The following is a 19,539-nucleotide window of genomic DNA, read 5'->3' as shown; positions in this document are numbered from 1 at the left end:
GACAATAATAATTTTGTTGTTCAGTCATATGCAACTCTTCATGACTCCATGGACCAATACTGTCCATGGGGTTTTCTTGGCAGAAGTGATTTCTCTGTCCAATAAAAATAATAATAGCTAACATTTATATAGCACTATGAGCTAGGAACTATGCTAAGCATTTGAAAATTATTATACCATTTGATATATTTGCAACAACACTGGGAGGTAGGTGCTGTTATCCTCATTTTACAGATGAAGTAACTGAGGCAACAGAGGGTAAGTGACTTGCTCAGGGTCACATGGCTATTAAGTGTCTCAGGCTGAATTTGAACTCAGATCTTCCTGACGCTCCAGGTCTATCTGTGTACTTACCATACTGCTGGTCATTTGATTTCCCTGCGTCTAAGGTTCCTCACCACTAGCATAATTAAAGGCATAAATAACCTCTCAGGTCTCTTCTTCAGATTTTAAAATTTTTTTCTTATGATCCTAACAGTGAATTTAGGAACTTCTTCAAAAATTGGAAATATATGAAAGTTGGAATTTCTTCTTATAAATGTGAACCATTATTAGCAGGTTTTGTGAATTATAGTTTCCCCATCTCCAACCAGCAAATTCACATCTTCTCATTGTTTTTCTTCTTGCCTCAGATGAGAGGCAAGATTATCAATGACCACATGTTTATAAAGCTTCTGTCTCAGAGGAGTAGTTGACAGATTTATGAGGTGAATTCAGGTGTGCCCTGTTTTATGGAAACCTGATACAGCATGTGAACATGCAAATGGACAAAATAAGTAACAATCTGCCTATGATTGCCTTTACAGAAGGAATCATTCCAGGTTTTCAGTTTAATTATTTATAATTATTTGACTAGGTGGCACAGTGGATAGAGTACCGGCCCTGGAGTCATGAGTACCTGAGTTCAAATTCGGTCTCAGACACTTAATAATGACCTAGCTGTGTGGCTTGGGCAAGCCACTTAACCCCATTGCCTTGCAAAAACCTAAAAAATGAAAAAAATGAAAAAAAAATAAAAATGAAAAATATAATTATTTGACTATTGAGCAGCTTTTCAAAAACACACCTAGTTTATAAAGCAGTTGGTGATCCAGTGGCCAGAGTGCTGGGCCTGGTGTCAGAAGACCTGAGTTCGAATGTGGCTTTAGACACTAATTGCATGACCCGGACAAGTCACTTAACCTGTTTGCCTCAGTTTCTTCATTTGTAATTGCAAAGCACCTTGGCAAAATGGTGTCTATTTATTATTTATAGCAAAATACATCCTTATGGAGCAAATATTCCTTATCGCCATTCATCGATGGGAAGATTGAATAGAGTTGACTGTAATCAAAGGAATCACCCCAGTTCTTCAATTATAAAATAGCTGACATGAATATGGAGCTTTAAGGCTTATAAAGCACTTTATTTTGATATCATCTCCTTTTACTCTCACAGCAAATTTGTGAATTAGTTACTATTGTTATCTTTATTTTATAAATGAGGAGTCTAAAGCTGATGGGTTAAGAAACTTGCCCATGGTGCCATGATTAGTTTAATAAATGTTTGCAATGGGACTTGAACTCAGGTCTTCCTGACTTCCAATCTAATATTCTGTCCTCTGGGTCATTGCTGTCAAACTCAAATAGAAATGGATCTCTGCAGGCTGCATTTTGACTTTGTTGTTCAGTAGTGTCTGACTTTTCATGACCCTTTGGTTATGACAGTACAGTCCATGAGGATTTCTTGGCACAGATACTGCCAGGTTTGCCTTTTCCTTCTCCTTAATCTGCAAAGATTAAGCTACTAAATGTCTTCGGTTGGCTTTGAACTCAGGTTTTTTCCTAACTGTTGAACCATCAAGCTGTCTTACATATCGACTTAGAAAACAAGTTAATATTATCTTTGATGTATTTTTATTTTGCTATTTTGTTCAATTTTATTTATTTTGCTAAGTATTTCCGGGGTACATTTTAACCTAGTTCCAACTGTACTGAGGAGTGTTGTGGGCCATGCCTGTGGGCTGCATGGATGACGCCTCTCCTCCATGTTACCTAGCTGCCTCAGTTTAGCTGCTTCCAAAACCAATATCCTTCCCCTATATCCTACTGCTTCCCATGGAGAGGTTAGAGCCATTAAATGAATTGCCTGCCAAAGTGGTAAATTAAACTAGTGTCCAGTCAGGTAATAGTCAATGGTCAAATGTTTTTCTGTTCTTGTAACTCAACACTGCCAAACCAAAGATGATCTCTCCTTCCTGAATTAATCTGCAACCAGAAAGAAATGGGGACATTCCAAGGTCTGCTTGAAAATGGTACTTAAAAATAGGGATCTAAAGTTCAAGGGCTTTCATCAGACTAAGAAAATTACCTTAGAGTGGCCACTCTTGCAGCTGGGGAAACATAGGAAGAATGGAAGTGAAGGGTGTTTATAACTGGGAGGCATCCTGAGAACTGGGCTACAATTGGTAGTTTATCTGTTACCATCTTGGGCCTTCAGTATTTCCTGAAAGGATGATGTCTGTTGTGATACTAGGCAACATGGTAAAATGGAAAGAACACCAGGTCTAGAGGTTGTCGGTTTCCCTGAATTCAAGTCACCCTTCCACCACTTGTGTGATATAGGCCAGGATATTTTACCTTTCTTGGTCTCAATTTTATCATCTGTAAAATAAGAAGATTGGGTTAGATGGCCTCTAAGTTCCCTTCCAGCCCTTGATCATGACAGAAATGCCTGGGAGTGATGGCAACTCCTTTTATCAGCTGTCACCATTGAGTCTGTCACCTCTGTCACCTTTAGAATCAAATAAAAAAAAATCTTTGGCATTTAAAAGCCTTCTATAACCTGCATCCCACTACCCCCGACTTCACTAGTCTTGTCTTTTCACACTCTCTATACATAGACACACACACACACACACACACACACACACACACACACACACACACACACCCCATATACTTACTCTTCAATTCACTGACAATGGTCTCCTTGCTGCTCCTCAAACAAGATTTTTCGTCTTTCAGTTCCGATCATCTTCTTTTGGCTTTCACCAATGCAAAGCAAGCTCTACTCATCTTTGCCTCCTAATTCCTAAGGCTTCCTTCAAGTCCCAGATGAAATCCTACCTTATATAGGAAGCCTGTCGTAATCCCTCTTAATTGTTGTGTCCTACCTGTTAAGTATATCCACTTTATTTCTGTACTTGTTTACTTGTTGTCTACTCCATTTGATTGTAAGCTTCTAGAAGGCAGAGACTGTCTTTTACTTTTCTTTGTATCCCCACCGCTTAACACAATGGCTCGCTGACAAGAGATGCCTAATAAATATGTATTAACCAACTAGCAAGGAAAGAAGGGTGTGAAGAGTTAGAAGGGCATTCCTTATGTACTTGGGGATTAGTTGGGGGGTGAGGTTTGCACCAAAATTAAAATTAAAAAAAAATTAAGTTCCTGTTACCGGAAAACTATGTGTTTTAAATCACAGACAGCTTAGTTGTGGCAAACACAGCAATAAAAATGAGTCCCTTCATTCTTATTAACCACCCAATGTGTCTAAGGCCCTTTGCTAGTTTGTCACTAAGGGCAAGGATTTTTAGTCTGAGTTTTAAAAAATATTTTGATGACAACATTTCAATAGAATTATTTTTCTTTGTAATTCCATGTATTTTATTTAAAAACATTCAGGAAAGATGTCAATAGCCTTTGCCGGACTACCAATGGGATCTCAGAAAAGTTTAAGAACCCTTGTTGGGAAGGGATACAAAAAATGTGGAGGTCCTGGTCCCTGCCTTGCAAAACTTATAGTCTAGTTGGGGAAGCAAGGCATATATGCATAAAGATAAAACTTTAACATAGAAGATAGTCCAGACAAATAATGGCTATTGGAGATCAATAACCAATAGAGTGGATTCACTGACGCATGGCTTCCAAAAAGGGGTGAGATTTGGAATTGAACCCAAAGGGTAGGGAGCATCCCATTAGAAACAGAGGAACATGGGGGCGGCTAGGTGGCGCAGTGGATAGAGCCTGGGCCCTGAACTCAGGAGGACCTGAGTTCAAATGTGACCTCAGACACTTAGTGATTGCCTAGCTGTGTGGCCTTGGGCAAGCCACTTAACCCCATTTGCCTTGCAAAAACCTAAAAAAAAAAAAAAAAAAAAAAAAAAACGAAAAGAAATAGAGGAACATGGAGAGAATTTCAGGAGAGAGCAACATTGTGAGCACAAGCACAGAAGTGGGAAGATAGTCTGTTCGGAGCAACAGCTTAATTCAGTCCCACCCTATTTGTTCATTGCTCGGCTTTATTTTGGGTGTTGTGAGTAGACCAGTCTGGCTATTCATGGAGAGACAAATGACAGAAAAGCTGGAAATGTATGTTGAGGCTAGGTGTGCAGGAGGGGAGGGAGTAATGTATTAAATGATAGACAAGATTCCTACTGCTACCACCATTCACATAGAGGCCTTTACTACTATTTTACTAAATTTATGCAAGAAAGAAACATTTTTCGACAGGGAACACGTTTTTGTTTGGCCGTGCATATTTGGGGGTTTTTTTAACTTAAAAATTAAAATTTAATTTTAAAAAAGAACTGTTAAAAAGTTATATAATTGGTCTTCCTGGACTCACTGTCTTTCCCTCTAGTCCATCCTTTATAACATAACCTATTAATCTTCCTCAGCCAGAGACCTGGTCATATCTCTCTGGTGCCCACATCATACGACACCTGCTTCTTGAAGCCTTCCCTGATTCCTCTAGTCAGTAACTTTTCCCTCCAAAGAACCTCACATAGTACTTCATTTTCCTTTCTCATTTATGTATTGAATATGCTTTTTCCATCTACTAGGGGAAGGTGAATAGAAGGGAATGAGTATTTCTATAGAGCCTACTCTGTACTCCCTTTTTAAAAATGTTATTTCATTTGAATCCTCACAAGAACTGATGTTATTAGTTGTACTTTATAAGTTGAAGAAACTGAGGCAAACAGAGGTCAAGAGACTGGCCCAGGGTCATACTGCTACCAAGTACAGCAAGTATCTGAGGCTGAATTTGAACACAGGTCTTCCTGACTCCAGGCCTAGAAGCTCCCTCACAAGGACAGACACCCTGACATTTTTAAACTTTGTTTCTCTCTCACCATGCAGCACAAAGCTCTTTACATGGTATTAATTTAATAAATTCAATTCAGCAAATATTTATTGAAGGTTTACTATATAGCAGGAAATAGGAGGACACAAATGAGATCATTCCTGCCCTCTAAGAGTTTACATTCTATGAGGGAAACACAATGTAAGTAAATACAAAGGAAATAAACAATTTCTCAAGAGGAGCTAATATGAGAAAATGGGGGGAGGAAATCAGAAGAGGTATCATATTAGAGGTAGCATTGACTGGCATAAAAAATGAACACAGAGATTCAGATGGATTAGTCATTGATGAAGACCAACAGGGAGGTCATTTTGGTTTAACCGTTAAGTATGAAGAGGAACAATGTTTACCAAATCTGATAAGTTAGGCTGCAGCCATATCAAGAAGGGCTTTAAATACCAACAACAAAATTTGGTTTTTATCCCAAAGGCAATAGGGAGCAATTGAAGGTTTTGGAGAAGGGATGGAAAAGCTCAGGAGGAAAGATTTTGTTTTATGGTGTATTAAATTCAGTTAAGTATTATTAGAATTCTATTAGAAGGGGTAAATATCACTGCCTTTTTTGTTGTACAGATGAAAAAATGAAGATAGCTTGATGAGTTTATTTTAGAGTAGTCTCAGCCTAGGTTTCCTAAATCTCAGTTTGGTTCCTCGGGTCCCATAGTTATAATTTGACCCCTTTACATTGGTACAGAGAGGTCATTTACAAGGTAGAGTGTATTTCCAGACATCCACATATTGTAAACTGTCATATAGGAAACATTTCCATCTGGGGCTTGTATGTGGCAAATCAACACTTTTTATCCGAATCACCAGATTACAAAACCAAGTTTTGTCTGAATAGAGGCTTTCCTGTAAGACAGCACTATATTATTTATGAAGTTCCTCACTCTGGAAAGAACAGCAGAAGGCTTGAAATGGCCATAAGTATTTTCCACAAAGGAAAGGGATATCATTTGCTTTGCCCAGTGCTGGGGCTATTTATTTGCAAATCTCACTTCTTTTCTAAAAAGTTGGATAAGGCAAACAAACTCTGTAGAAGTTATATATTTTACTGAAGGTGAGCTTGAAGACAATGAGCAGAGTGTAACAATCCAAATGGAGAGAATTAAAACCCAGGTAGGAATCTGGCTTTCCTATTTACCTCTATAACCTAGGCAGCTAGGTGGTAAAGTGGATAGAGCACCAGCCCTAGAGTCAGGAGGACCTGAGTTCAAAGCCAGCCTCAGACACTTGCCACTTCCTAGCTGTGTGACCTTGGGGAAGTCACTTAACCCTATTGCCTAGCATCCAGGGTCATTTATAGTCATCCTGATTCATAATCCGGCCTCTGGACCCAAATGACTCTGGAGGAGAAGCACAGCCACCACCACCCCCCCCAATTCAATTCACTTGCTTGTCATGGCATCACCTCCCTTAAGCCATGGTCTTCAGGAACATGTGGCTTCATCTCTGTAGACCTCAGCATTCGCATCTGTAAAATAACAGGGTTAGACCCTAATTCTAATGCTGTTAACTATTTCATTTACTGTCCTTATTCTCAACCAGCAAGTTTTACTGAAACATCCTCATTTCCTGAAATGTGACACGGGTCAGTTGCCCTTTGTCAGCCGTAGTTCTCAGCCTTCACCTTCAGACCAACTGCAGTCATTATTGGAACTGAAGACCACGGAAACTACTTGGCTCAGGTTCTCTATTTCAACAAGACCACATGCTAGATGAACTTTTTTTTTTAGGTTTTTGCAGGGCAATGGGGGTTAAGTGGCTTGGCCAAGGCCACACAGCCTTAAAGTGTCTGAGGTCGGATTTGAACTCAGGTACTCCTGACTCTGGGACTGGTGCTCTATCCTCTGCTCCACCTAGCTGCCCCCTAGATGAACTTTAATAATAATAGGTCATGTCTATATATAACTATATATATCTACATATAGAAAGTGTTACTATTATCCCCATTTTACAGAAGAGGAAACTGAGGCAAGCAAAGCTTGCATGACTTGCCCAGGGAAGCCATATCAGAACTCAGGTTTTCTTAATTACAGACCTGGCACTGTGAGAAGATCATCCATGCACTCTGACGCTATCTCTAAAGGTGACATCATGCATTCCAAAACCTCAGTTTCCAAAGTTTTACTGTGACTTAAGCTTCTGGACTTGTTGTCAGCCCTAAGGGAAAATGTCATACTTTGGTCTTGTTTTTTACCACCTACTAATAAAAAGGCCCCTGGAGGCTTTCTCTGGAGGAAGTTATTTTCTTCCAGAATGGATAGGGTGGTAATGAGTGATAATTGCTATGAGGATGAACCAGCAAACATATAGGAAAGAGGTAGGGCAGAAGAAATTATATCAAGCTAAGGGGAAACTGAGGTACATCATTGGGAAACACTGGCAATAAGTACTGTTAGATTGGGGAAGTCTCTGATAGGAAGAGGAAGACAAACTACCAATGTATTTATCAGACCACATGACTAACAGTTTGTCTTTCTGTACTATCAGGAGAATGGATGAGCTACCTAAAGGGGCCTTTTCTACTCTTTATATTTTCTGTGATTTCTCATCTAAGGGCAGCCAATAAGATACTTAACCAAACCTTACTATTGACAATATGATATAAAGGAGAGTGCTGGTTATTTTTTTTTCCTTAAACAATACCAAAACATAATTCAGGTAGAGAAATGGATCTAGTCAGGAAGACCTGAGTTCAAATGAGACCTCAGACACTGTGACCTGAGCAAGTCATAACTCTGCTTTGGTTTCCTCAACCTTCCCTACCCTTACAAGACTGTTTCAAGGACCAAACGAAATAATATTTTTAAAGCCTTAACACAGTACACAGCAGTGTACTTATTCTCTTCTCCAGTTACCGGATTAGTTCCTTCATTTACCATAAATCTTTTCATCGTAACTAGTGATATTTTTTTTTTTTTTTGAGCAGCAAAAGGTCAATGACTATTCAGAGGATCTTAAACTGTATCTGCCTCTTTGGGGTTCTGTGCTTTGGAGGACAAACTATAAGCCTAACTAAAACTAATATGTGCTTTTTATCACGACAGACTTATGAAGTGAAGAGTGTGCTGGGAAAGAAGGTGGGGCCGTTAAATTGTTTCATCCAGACCATAACCAACCACCCAACAAGCTGCGTTGGATCGGAGGAAATTGAACTTCTCCAACAAGCAGGAAGAAACTAAGATGACTTGCTGGTTGCCATAGTGTCAATGAACTTTGCAGTGTTGTTACAAAGTTGTTTTGTGGTTACTTGTTAACTAAGGACCTAGAGAATTCATATTAATTACAAAAAGGATCTTGAGAAGCCTCATTTTCAATTTCTCTGGAAACACATTAGGAAAATGGGTCATGAATGAGCAAAATGCATTTTTTTCTATACAGTCATCTTCACGATTTGCAGTTGTAGTAATATAATGTTGGAGGTCACCTACTGCTCTAAAAAAACTAAAGATTTCTAAATGAATTTTAGTGTTTTGGGTTTTTTTTTAGTGTTTTGGGTTTTTTTTTGCAAGGCAATGGTGTCTCAGGCACTCCTGACTCCAGGGCCCGTGCTCTATGTGCTGCGCCACCTAACCACCCCAAATTTTATACATATTTATCCATAAATTTTATCCATATTTTAAACTTATAAGGATAATTAAAGTTTTAAAGGTCACACCGAACATTTTTTAATAGTGTGATTTTAAAGGTTCTCTTTCCCTTTGTAGTATTTGATTTAACGTTATCTCCTGAAGGAGCATAAGCTTCTACAATACATATCCAAAGTTCAGGATCTTTGTTATTTTTAGAAAACATGCTGGAAAACTGTGGCAAAGGCGAACTTGTTTCCCATAAAATGTAGATAGTTAACCACTGTGCAATCATAGATCTACTGTATTATAATGGAAGTGTTAGATAAGAAGGTTTACGACCTAATCATACTGTGAAACATGAACCCAGAACAAAGATTAGGTAGATTTAAAAATACCTGTGGACAATATTCTAAGTCTCTCCCAACCACCGAGAACCCCTTTTAACTAAATGTTAGATAAAAATATGGTTATCTTGTTCTTCTTTTGTCGGCAGTGATTTAAATTGAATGTAGGGGCACGAACCGATTTTTTCGCACCTAACAGTTTTTTGAATTGCTTGTTTGCAACGGCGATGGGAGACATTGCGTTACAGACCTCAGACTCTTGACCTACTTCGGCTGGGGGAGTCAGCGCAACGAGCTAAGCCCGAAGGGTGTAGAAGAGGCGGGGTGGCGCGTTCCTCGCCCACTTCTACCTTCCGCCTTCTTTGGAGAAACTAGTTGAATTTTTAATCCCTTTTAAGTTGTGCCGTATGCGCGCGGGCGCGGGCGCGGGCCCCGAGGAGCCCCCAGGAGCCCCCAGGAGCCGCCGGCCCGCCGCGCGCCTGTTCCGCGGGGCCGGCCTGGGGCCGCCGGCCCTGCCCTCCCGCCGCTGCGTGGGGCCGCGGGGCCGCGCGCCCGCCCGCCGGGGGGCCCCCGCGGCCCGCCCTCCCCCCTGCCCACACAACACGCGGGAGTGGTGATTGGAAATGGGTTTTTTTTATTCTTAGAAATACTGTAAAAATTAATATAAAAAGTGGAGCATGCTCGGCCCCCTCCGACGCCGGGCTCGGCTCCTCCGCCCGTGCCCCCGCGGCCCGCGGTGCCGAGCGGGGGGGTGGGCACGCCGCCCCGGCCGAGGCCCCCCGTTACAAAAATAATTTAAGGAAAACACGTCCATAGGCCGTGCGCAGTTCGCTGAGTCCGTCCGTCCGCCCGCCCGTGCGCGCGCGGGGCCCCGCTGCCGGCGGCCCGTGCCCGCCGCGGGGCCCCGCTACCGGCAGTCGATGCCCGCCGCGCCCGGCTGCAGGAACGAGGCGCCGGGCAGCTGCTTGAAGAAGCGCCGCAGGCTGGCCAGGTCCCGGCTGAGCTGCTCGATCTTGAGGTGCAGCTTGTCGTTCTCGGACGACAGCTCCAGCAGCTTCTGCTGCATCTCCTGGTTGCGCTTCTTGGCCTTGTCCCGGCTCTTGCGCACCGCGATGTTGTTGCGCTCGCGCCGCTGCCGGTACTCGGGGCTCAGGCGGTCCAGGCACTTCTTGGCCTTGTCCCGGGCCGGGGGCGCCGCCGGGGAGCCCGAGCCGCAGCCCGCCGGCTCGGGGGAGGTGGGCGGCGTGGGCTGCGCCGCCAGGTTCACCACGGTCTGCGCGCAGGCGGCGATCTGCGAGGGCAGCAGCGAGGCGGGCAGCGGGGCGGGCGGCGGGGCGGGCAGCGGGGGCGGCGCGTCGCCGTCGCTCCAGTCGGGCTCCTGCTTCAGGGCGGCCGGCGGGGAGGCGGCGCCCGCGCCCAGCAGCGCGGCCATGGCGCCCGCCAAGTCCTTGTGCGGCGCGGGGGCCGGCGCGGCCGGGAAGCCGTAGTCCGCGGGCTGGGCGCCGCCGCGCTCCGGCTTGTGGTTGCTGTTGAACAGGTCGGCGAACAGCTCGTCGTGGCACAGCTCCAGGGTGGGCACGGCCGACATGGAGTCGATGTAGGAGCTGAAGTCGATGGCGCTCTCGTCGTCGTACATGGCCGGGGCGGCGCTCAGCTCCGCCAGGTCGGCGCCCGCGCCGCCGGGCTCCGGGCAGCCCGCGGGGCCGCGGCCCGGCTTGCCGCCGCCGCCGCCGCCGCCTCTGCCCGCCTCGTACAGGTGAGCGGGCTCCGCGGCCCAGCTCCGCGGGCACGGCGGGCCGTCCAGGCTGTAGAGCGCGGCGCTCATGGGGCCGGCGCGCACCTGCGGGCGCCCCCGAGGCCGGGCACGGGCCGCCGCCGTCACTGCCGCGCGCCCCGCGCGCCCGCTGCCCCGCCGCGCTCTGCCCGGCCGGCGCCGCCGGCCCGGCCCCTTTTCTACCCCCGGGCTGCTGACGCGCGGGCCCCGCCCCGCCCCGGCCCGGCCCGGCCCGGCCCGGCGGCCGCCGAACCGCGGGGGGAGGGGCGGCGGGGGAGGGGGAGGAGCGAGGGGAGGAGCGCCGGGGAGCGGGCAGGGGCGGGCGGGGAGCGGGCAGGGGCGGGGAGGAGCGGGCAGGGGCGGGCAGGGGCGGGCAGGGGCGGGGAGGAGAGTGCAGGGGCAGGGGAGGGAGGAGCGGGCAGGGGCCGGCGAGGAGGAGCGGGCAGGGGCCGGCGGGGAGGAGCGGGCAGGGAGGGGCGGGGAGGAGCGGGCGAGGGCGGGGGCGGGCGGGGGCGGGCCGCGTGGGGCGCCCCGCCCGCTGCTGGGAAGGGCCCTCCCCTGCCCGGACTCGGGCCCGCCCCGCCCCGCTGCCCAGGTGGGAGCCCGCCCGGGCCGGGGCCGCCAGCTCTTGCGGCCCCGCAGCCCGGCCCCGGCCGCCCCGGCGCAGGGAGCGGGGCCCGAGGCCGCCCGGGCAGGGGCAGGGGCAGGGGCAGCGGCCCCGCGGGACCCCGCACTGCCAGGCCAGGCCGGCGCTGCCGGCGCCCCCTGGCGGGCCCGCGCCCGGCCCCGCGGCCCAGGAGGCCGCCTTTTCTTTAAGACTTCGGCGAGGCCGAAGCCCCCCGCGCTTCCGAGGTGTCCGAGGCCGCCCGGCCCCCCGGGCCCGCCCAGGACGGCCCGGCCCCCGCCCCCGGCCCGCAGGCAGGACCTGAGCTCAGATCCATCGCTCGCCATGACTAATTTTGAACTGGAGCGGTCCCCCAGTGTGGGCCCCACGGCGCCACGCGTGGCCCCCGCGCCAGCCCTGCTGACCCGGCCTCCTCCACAGGACAATGAGCCGGCCGAAGACACGGCGGCGCCTTTGCCCCAAACGCTGAGGAGTGGGTCCGGAAGGGCCGGGCACCGAGGAGCGGGCACGGAGCAGGCACGGAGCGTACGGCTTATTGGACTAGATTTGTCCCGGGCCAAGAATCCGTGATCTCATTCACCGGAATCTCACTAATACAATAAACACGAAAGAGCTAACGCCTTCGGGAAGGCCAGGCCATGTGTCAGGCACCCGGCCGGGGCAGGGGCAGGGGCACGGCCGGGGCAGGGGCAGAGGCACGGGCAGGGGCACGGCCGGGGCAGGAGCAGGGGCACGGGCAGGGGCACGGCCGGGGCAGGGGCGCGGGCAGCGGCAGCGAGGGCCGTGGGGTCCGCCTTCCCCAAGCAGGGCCTCGCCCACAACCACGCCGTCCTGGCTGTACTTGGCCGGAGGACACACGTGTAAGTGACACACGTCACGTCACCCCCGAGGTACCGTGCACGTGTCGGACACGAGCCACCCTCTCCCGCCTCCCGACGGGCGAGCCGCACGGTCAAGGGGCACAAGGAGACATATTTTTTGAACGAGGCCGATGTGGGATTTTGCTCCATTTCACTGCGTATTTATTCAGGGATTTCGTTGTCCTTTCTTTTGTTAATTGAAATAAATTTTAAAGGAAAGCAATCGGTGAGAGAAATAATGAAGTACTGACTTGGTGTCTTAGAGCAGGCTTTATGAGAGACCACGCCTAAGCTAGACCTTAGGACGGCTAGAATTTCAATGAGAAAAAAATGGTGGAGAGAACATTCTAGGCATCCAGAACGGGAGTGCAAAAACGCAGACTCATGAATAGGTTGGTATCATGTAATGTGCCATAAGCTTAGTATATATGTATAAAGTAGTATGAAGCCAAGCTGGCGAGGCAATGAGTGATCCCATCAATATGAGGGTCCCCTCCAGCCATGCGGATCACAACTCGTCCGTGGCAGCTAATCACCTGTGCCTCTCATTCACGGTCCTCCCGTAAGTACACCCAAAGGGCCAGAGACCTCTCCTTGTGGGCATCCTGAGCTTCCAGTTGTCCGCCGGTCTTCCCTCACCATCACTACGTGGCCAGCCTACCTTCTCCTTTCATTTAGCTCCTTGATTATATTTTCTATTCTTGTTATTCTTTGGAATTCTTTATGGGTTAGATGTTGCACCTACTCCCACCCATCATGTCCATCATGTGCTTCCCCATTTCCCTTTGTGGGAATATTCACTTTTTATTCTTCTGATATAATAGTATTCCATGTCTTGATGTCATAATAACACTAACAAAATTTGCTTTTAGAGAAAACAGGATCGCTTTAATAATTTCCTAAAGCAATCCAGCTTGCTCTTCTCACATTTAACTACAACTCATCCTTCTATATTGTTCACCCCTGATATGTGACCTCTTGTGCAAAATCTCTAGGGTATCCATCCAAATGCAAGTTGAAATCCAGACAATAGACATTTTTTTCTTTTAGGTTTTTGCAGGGCAAATGGGGTTAAGTGGCTTGCCCAAGGCCACACAGCTAGGTCATTATTAAGTGTCTGAGACCGGATTTGAACCCAGGTACTCCTGACTCCAGGGCAGGTGCTCTATCCACTGCACCACCCAGCCACCCCTGACAATAGACATTTTCAACCATTTAGTTTTTCCTATGAGAATAAATAGGCCAGACTCCTTTGATTTTAGGCATCTTTGGGAAGACTCTTTAATGCTCTAAAGATTGAAGTAATTAGCATAATGGCATCTAGAAACAGGAATATCTGTGAACATGAAAACTGGACTGAATTTTCCCCATCACAGTGCTTATTACACTTTTGGTGAGTATTCTTATTTTATGTCTCACCTAATGTTTATAATCAAAGGGTTATTAATATCACAAATCAAATTTGTTTTCATGTTGTCTCTCCCATTAGATTATAAATTCCTTGAGAGCAAGGAATATTTTTGCCCTTTTTTTTTGTATCCTTAGCACTTAAAACAGTAGCTTGCATATAGTGAGCATTTAATAAATGTTTACTGATTTGTTGACTCCAAGATATCTGCAATGATGTTGAGGTATGTGTGAGAAACACCTTATTGAAAAAGAACCACTAAAGTAGTAAAATTTTATTCAATGGAATCGTGGATTTTTTTTCTATAATCAAATAATAAGCTCAATGACATCTTATTTTCTCTATATCTTTTAGACAATTAAACAATGGTAAAGAAATGACTCTTTGTTGAATGTTATATGAAAAACTGCTCTATCCTCTATCTTTAACCATTATGCTTTATGCTCTAGATTCATGATTAGATAATCCTTTTTTTAACTTTTAAATTTATTTTTTATTTTGAATTTTACAATTTTTCTCCTAATCTCACTTCTGTCCCCCTACTCCCCCCACAGAAGGCAGTCTGTTTTTTCCATGGTATACATTGATCTAAGTGGAAAGTGATGAGAGAGAAATCATATCCTTAGGGAAGAAAAATAAAGTATAAGAGATAGCAAAATTACATAATAAGATAACAGGGTTTTTTTTTAATTGAAGGTAATAATCTTTGGTCTTTGTTCAAGCTCCACAATTCTTTCTCTGGATACAGATGGTATTCTCCATCGCAGATACCCCAAAATTGTGCCTGACTGTTGCACTGATGGAATGAGCAGGTTCATCAAGGTTGATCATCACCCCCATGTTGCTGTTAGGGCGTACAATGTTCTTTTGGTCATCTCGCTCAGCATCAGTTCATGAATAGATAATTCTCATAAAATATTTTTATGGATTGGAGAAGTGGCATGTAAATCAATAGATACTATTGATTTCTCAGTTGACTTTTTTTCATCATTTAGATTTTTTTCCAGCATAAATATTTCTTTCCCCAAAATCTTTGGTGTCTTCCTTGATGTTGCATATCAGTTCCTTGGTATCCTGACAGTTTTTTGCCTTCAGTACAGTTCATCTCCGTATATATTTGGTCTAATACAGTTGTTCTTCTAATTTTTCCTGTCAGAAATGGCCCAACCCACCACCTCCCAGTTTCTGTGGCCTCCAGATTTTTTCTCCAGTACAATCCTGCCACCCTAACCGATTCCCCTCCCCCAAACTTCCTGCACAATCAGTGTCTTCTCCAATATAGGCTAACACTACTGCCTCCTGGCGTAAGTCCCAACCCCCCCCCCCCCTTCTCTGCCTGCTGTGAAGCAAACATCCTGAGGCTTCATTTGATACAACATCACTATTTGCCATATGGTCCGACCTCAAGGAAGAACTCTGAACAGTCTCTTCACCTCTCTCCTTTAAAAGATCTTTTTCTGACAGCTAACCCTCTGCAGACACTCACTTGTCAGTGATGAGCATACTCCCACCCTCTTATCCATCTTTCAGGGATTCTAAACCCCAAGCCACAGTCTACAAACCTCACTGCCCATGCTGAATTCTCATCTACCTCAAAGCAATCCCTGCTGTATGCCACAAGAGATTTGGCTTCACTTTTCACTGTGCTCTCTAGAACATCTGTTCCGTGATTAATAACTTCCTCTCATTTTAAACTTCTTTTCTTACTTTTTTTCTAAACACATAAGTCATGACTCTCTACCGATCACATTGCTCCCTTCTCTAATCTTTCTATCCTAACCTTTACAATACTGGTTGCATTTTTTCTGATATCATCCCTCTAATTGGGTGGGGGAATCGGACTGTTCCTTGCTCCCCACTGCCACTGCCAGCCAACTCCTCTCTCTACCTCCATCATTCAGTAATCATGAATTGCCAAATTCTTTCCACTGAAGTTCACAGTGGATATGTATATCATCCAATATAGTGGCCAAATCTGTGGACTCCAGTGGCATTCTTCTTTTCTCATTAAGTTCAGTGTTTGAATTAGTCTTTTTCTCCATCTCCAATATTTGTCCTCCTACTTGGCTTGTTCAGTCATTCGGCTGTGTCAGTCTCTTTGTGACTCTGTGGAACATACTGTCCAAGGGATTTTCTTGGCAAAGATTTTGTAATATTTTATCATTTCCTCCTTCAGTGGATTTCATATTATAGAATTTCAACATACATATTCATTTTCCCTCAAAAACTTTTAACTTTTCAATTCCTCAATCTACTTCCCATGACCTACTCCTCCAATCCATCTCATCTTCACAGAGTGATGTTCATGTCTTTGGTTTTACCATCACCCACAAGAGTTCTATTTCCATGTTCATGAACTCTGAAATTATATAATCATAATCTTTTATCATTCCATCTTTCCTTCTGCCTTATGGCCCCTAGTACTGTTCTTCCTTCTCACTATGACCTCCATTCCCTGTACCCCTAGTTCCTTCCCAGGTCTGAATCATTTCTATACTAGCTATGCTATCCTTTTGTCTCAATCTTGATCCCTTGTTGAACAAATTCAACCCTATCCTGTTGTTTATTCCTGAATCCCATCCTTTGACCAATCATGCCTTGTCAAAGCCTAGATTACTTGTACTGTCTGTCTTCTTTCCCCCTATTTGCATACTCCTGGATGGAGCTGGAGGAAATCATGAAACATTGCTGATTAAGTTCCTAATAAGTTTATAATATCTAAGTCTCAACAAACCCACATTTCAGCAAAACATCCATTCTGTTTATTACTCATTAATCCATTCTTAGCCTACTCTCCACAACAGGTGTTTTAAACTTTCTCATGTTTCCTTAAGATTCCCATGGCACTCTCTACTTTGACCCTTTCTGCCAGAGACCTTATCTCATACTTTACTGAGAAAACAGACTTTTGCTGTAAACCCCCTATTCTCCCCTATTTTTAATCTCCCTTGAAATCATCCCCATCCCAGCTCTTTCTCTAGTTTCTGATGGTGTGGATCTTGTCATTATCAAGGCCAACCCTTGATTCAATATCATCTCATTTTCTATAGTAGACTGTTCTACCTCAATCATCATCCCCCCCCACCCCATGGTTCCTTTCCCATTACCTACAAAATGTCCAAATCTCCCTCATGCTATTGTCCTATATCTTCTCTTTCTTACCATTTTATTCTGAGAATCAGTTAGGGAAGAGTAAAAGGATTGTCTTGCTGTGGTGAGGACCCAGTTGACATCAAATAACATAATATTGTCGTGTATCTAATCAGTTTAATTGTATGCCTTCCTTTTCCTCTGGTTGGGTGCATGTGAGTAACAATTCTCAAAGGACAAGGGTAGTGGGAGTAATCTAAGCTTGAGAATTGGAAAAGCAGAGTCAACTACATAGCATGGAGACAAGAGATTTGAGAGTAGACCAGTGCAGCGTTGAAGAGATTAACTAGAGAGTTTAGTGGAAATGGAAGAAAGTTGTTAGAGAGAGGAAATGTCTGACTTCTAGGTCATGATGAGGATGAACAGATTTTAGGGATAGGGAGAGATAAAGCCTCCCTTTATGAAAGTGAAATACATGTGGTTGATGTTAGCATCTAAACTGCTGCCGTCCCACTGTCTGACTGAGATGGAGTAGAAGAGTAGGTGTTAGTATTTGAGGAGATTGGAAAAACCTAGGATATCAAGGGTATTTGAGGAAGCATCAATATCTATATTGGACTTTCCTAGCAAAAAGGAGTTGCAGAAAAGAGGAAGACGTTGAGCTTGGGTATTGAACTTTTTGAGAAAGGTGGGAGAATAACTTGAGTACCAGTAGACAGTGACCACTACAGTCTTGTTTGGAGATAAATTTTAATAGGTGGAGAGACTGCCTAGTGATATCAGTAAAGGGAAGAGTTTGAAAGTGGCAGTTGAGAACAGGGAATATTCTGATTCTTCCTCTATGATCTCTTTGATGATTGGAGAAGAGAGCTAAGGATACAGTGTCATCTGGGGAAAGCTGAGTCTCCATGACTGCTGGAGATGGAAAGAACACAAAAGGAATATAGTTTGTGATTTGATAAAGAGCAGAGCCAAAGCGATGCATTTTTGCACCTGGAACAAGCACTCCCAATGTATTCAACATATATAATCCCAATTAGTATTGTAATGTGTGTAACTTGATGTATGGTACTACATGTAAGAAAATCCCACTTGAAGGAAAGACAAAGCCTAGGATACTGGCAGGAGGTTGCTGGTGGGGAGGCTGCCATGCTTGGGAGAGGAGACAGAGTGAATAAGGACCTCCCCCAGCCCACCATCTAGTAGCTCGTTTAGATAAGTATTCCTGCCCGTTAGGTGCTGAGATCTATTGTTTCTAATGCTTTTAGGGATCTCTAAATGCAGCAGCCTGGATACAGTCCTGGTCTCTCCAGCCTAGTTAGGGTTCTGGTGAAGGTGTGCAATCATGAAATCACATGTTGGAACCACTGGAGTCTTTTGTGATTCTGTTGTTCTTAATCCTTTTACTTGGTGGATGGTCATTTTGGCAGCTTTATGGAACAATGGGAAAAGCACCAGATCTGGAGTCGGGAAGACCTGAATTCAAATCCAATACTCCAATCTTTTCAGCTGTATGACCCTGGACAAGTCACTTAACCCTGTTTTCATCAGTTTTCTTGTCTGCTAAGAAGGAAATGACAAAACACTCTAGTATCTTTTGCCAAGAAAAAACTCCAAATGGGGTCATGAAGAGTCAAACATGACTGAAACAACTGAACAACAAAAGCAGTCATTTTTAAATACTACCGAAAGGAAGTAAGTAAATTCAAAAGTTGCAGTATCTGATATTATACAGTACCTATGATTTTCCTGGGCTATTAAGCAAAGTTGAAATGTTCAGTTGAAGGAGTAACTGAGTTCAAACTTTTTTCAGACTTTCGTTCACAACTTAAGACCAAAAATGATTAAACATTCATTATAATTGTATCCAAAAATATCAGAATGATAAAGTATGTCTAGTTTTTCTATTAGGAATTAAAAAAAGGAAGTAATGAGAAATAGTCACTGATTATGTGGGGCCCGTAATCTATTCTCTGATCATACACATCTAGATGGTGCAATGGAAAGAGCACTGGATCGAATAGCAAGAAGACCTGAGTACTAATCTGACCAGAAACATTAACTGTGAAAACCCAGGCAAGTCACATAACCAGTTTCTGCCTCAGTTTCTTCATCTGTAAGATGGTGGTGATGATGATAATAATAATAATAGTATCCTCCCAAGGTTGTTATAGAGCTAAAAATGAAATAAATTTATCAAGTGCTTTTCAAGGGCATCTAGATGGTGGTGTGGATAGAGTGCTGGACCTGAAGTCAAGAAGATTCATCTGAACCCTGTCGCTTCACTCTGTTTACCTTGCTTTCCTCATCTGTAAAATAAACTGGAGAAGGAAATGTCAAACCAAGCTAGTATCTTTGCCAAGGAAATCACAAATGGGATCATGAAGAGTTGGATATGACTGAAAAACAATGGCAACAAAGTGCTTTTCAACCCATACAATTCTCTGTATGCTAGCTATAATTTATTATTATTATTATTATTAGCTTTTAATTTCTCATCTTTCTGTATTTTGTCTATATCTCATATGGGGTAACTATAAAAATGGTGTATTCACCCAACACAGTTCTGGTACATACTAATTAATACTTAATAAAAATTTGTTGATTGATTCATTAACTTTCCATTTATTCCTAGTCAGAGTCAGGAGACCTGGGTTGAAAAATCCTACCTCAGATACTGTGTGATCACAGCCAAATCATTTGATCTCTCAGGATCTCTATGTAAAGAGAATACTA

The 19,539-nt window shown here is 44.7% G+C and overlaps 2 protein-coding genes across 4 annotated transcripts in view; one reads left to right on the top strand and one right to left on the bottom strand.

Annotated features, from left to right (window-relative positions):
• The window catches only part of SPIDR (scaffold protein involved in DNA repair), a 546,668-nt gene extending 537,502 nt beyond the window's left edge, over window positions 1-9,166 (top strand). For all 3 annotated transcript variants that reach the window (XM_074206957.1, XM_074206956.1, XM_074206958.1), the window contains one exon: window positions 8,178-9,166. In XM_074206957.1, the coding sequence (XP_074063058.1) occupies window positions 8,178-8,312 (135 nt within the window). In that variant the 3' untranslated portion in view covers window positions 8,313-9,166. The remainder of the gene's footprint in view (window positions 1-8,177) is intronic.
• Window positions 9,167-9,858: 692 nt separating this feature from the next.
• On the bottom strand, window positions 9,859-10,944 carry CEBPD (CCAAT enhancer binding protein delta). The gene has a single exon (XM_074206959.1). It carries the CDS (start codon window positions 10,869-10,871, stop codon window positions 9,954-9,956), a length of 918 nt encoding a protein of 305 aa, XP_074063060.1. The 5' UTR covers window positions 10,872-10,944; the 3' UTR covers window positions 9,859-9,953.
• Window positions 10,945-19,539: the final 8,595 nt, after the last annotated feature.

Source organism: Macrotis lagotis, chromosome X (assembly GCF_037893015.1).
Source record: "Macrotis lagotis isolate mMagLag1 chromosome X, bilby.v1.9.chrom.fasta, whole genome shotgun sequence".
Lineage (NCBI taxonomy): Eukaryota > Metazoa > Chordata > Mammalia > Peramelemorphia > Peramelidae > Macrotis > Macrotis lagotis.
The sequence above is the reverse complement of the archived record's forward strand: the minus strand, read 5'-3'. Positions and strand labels throughout refer to the sequence as shown.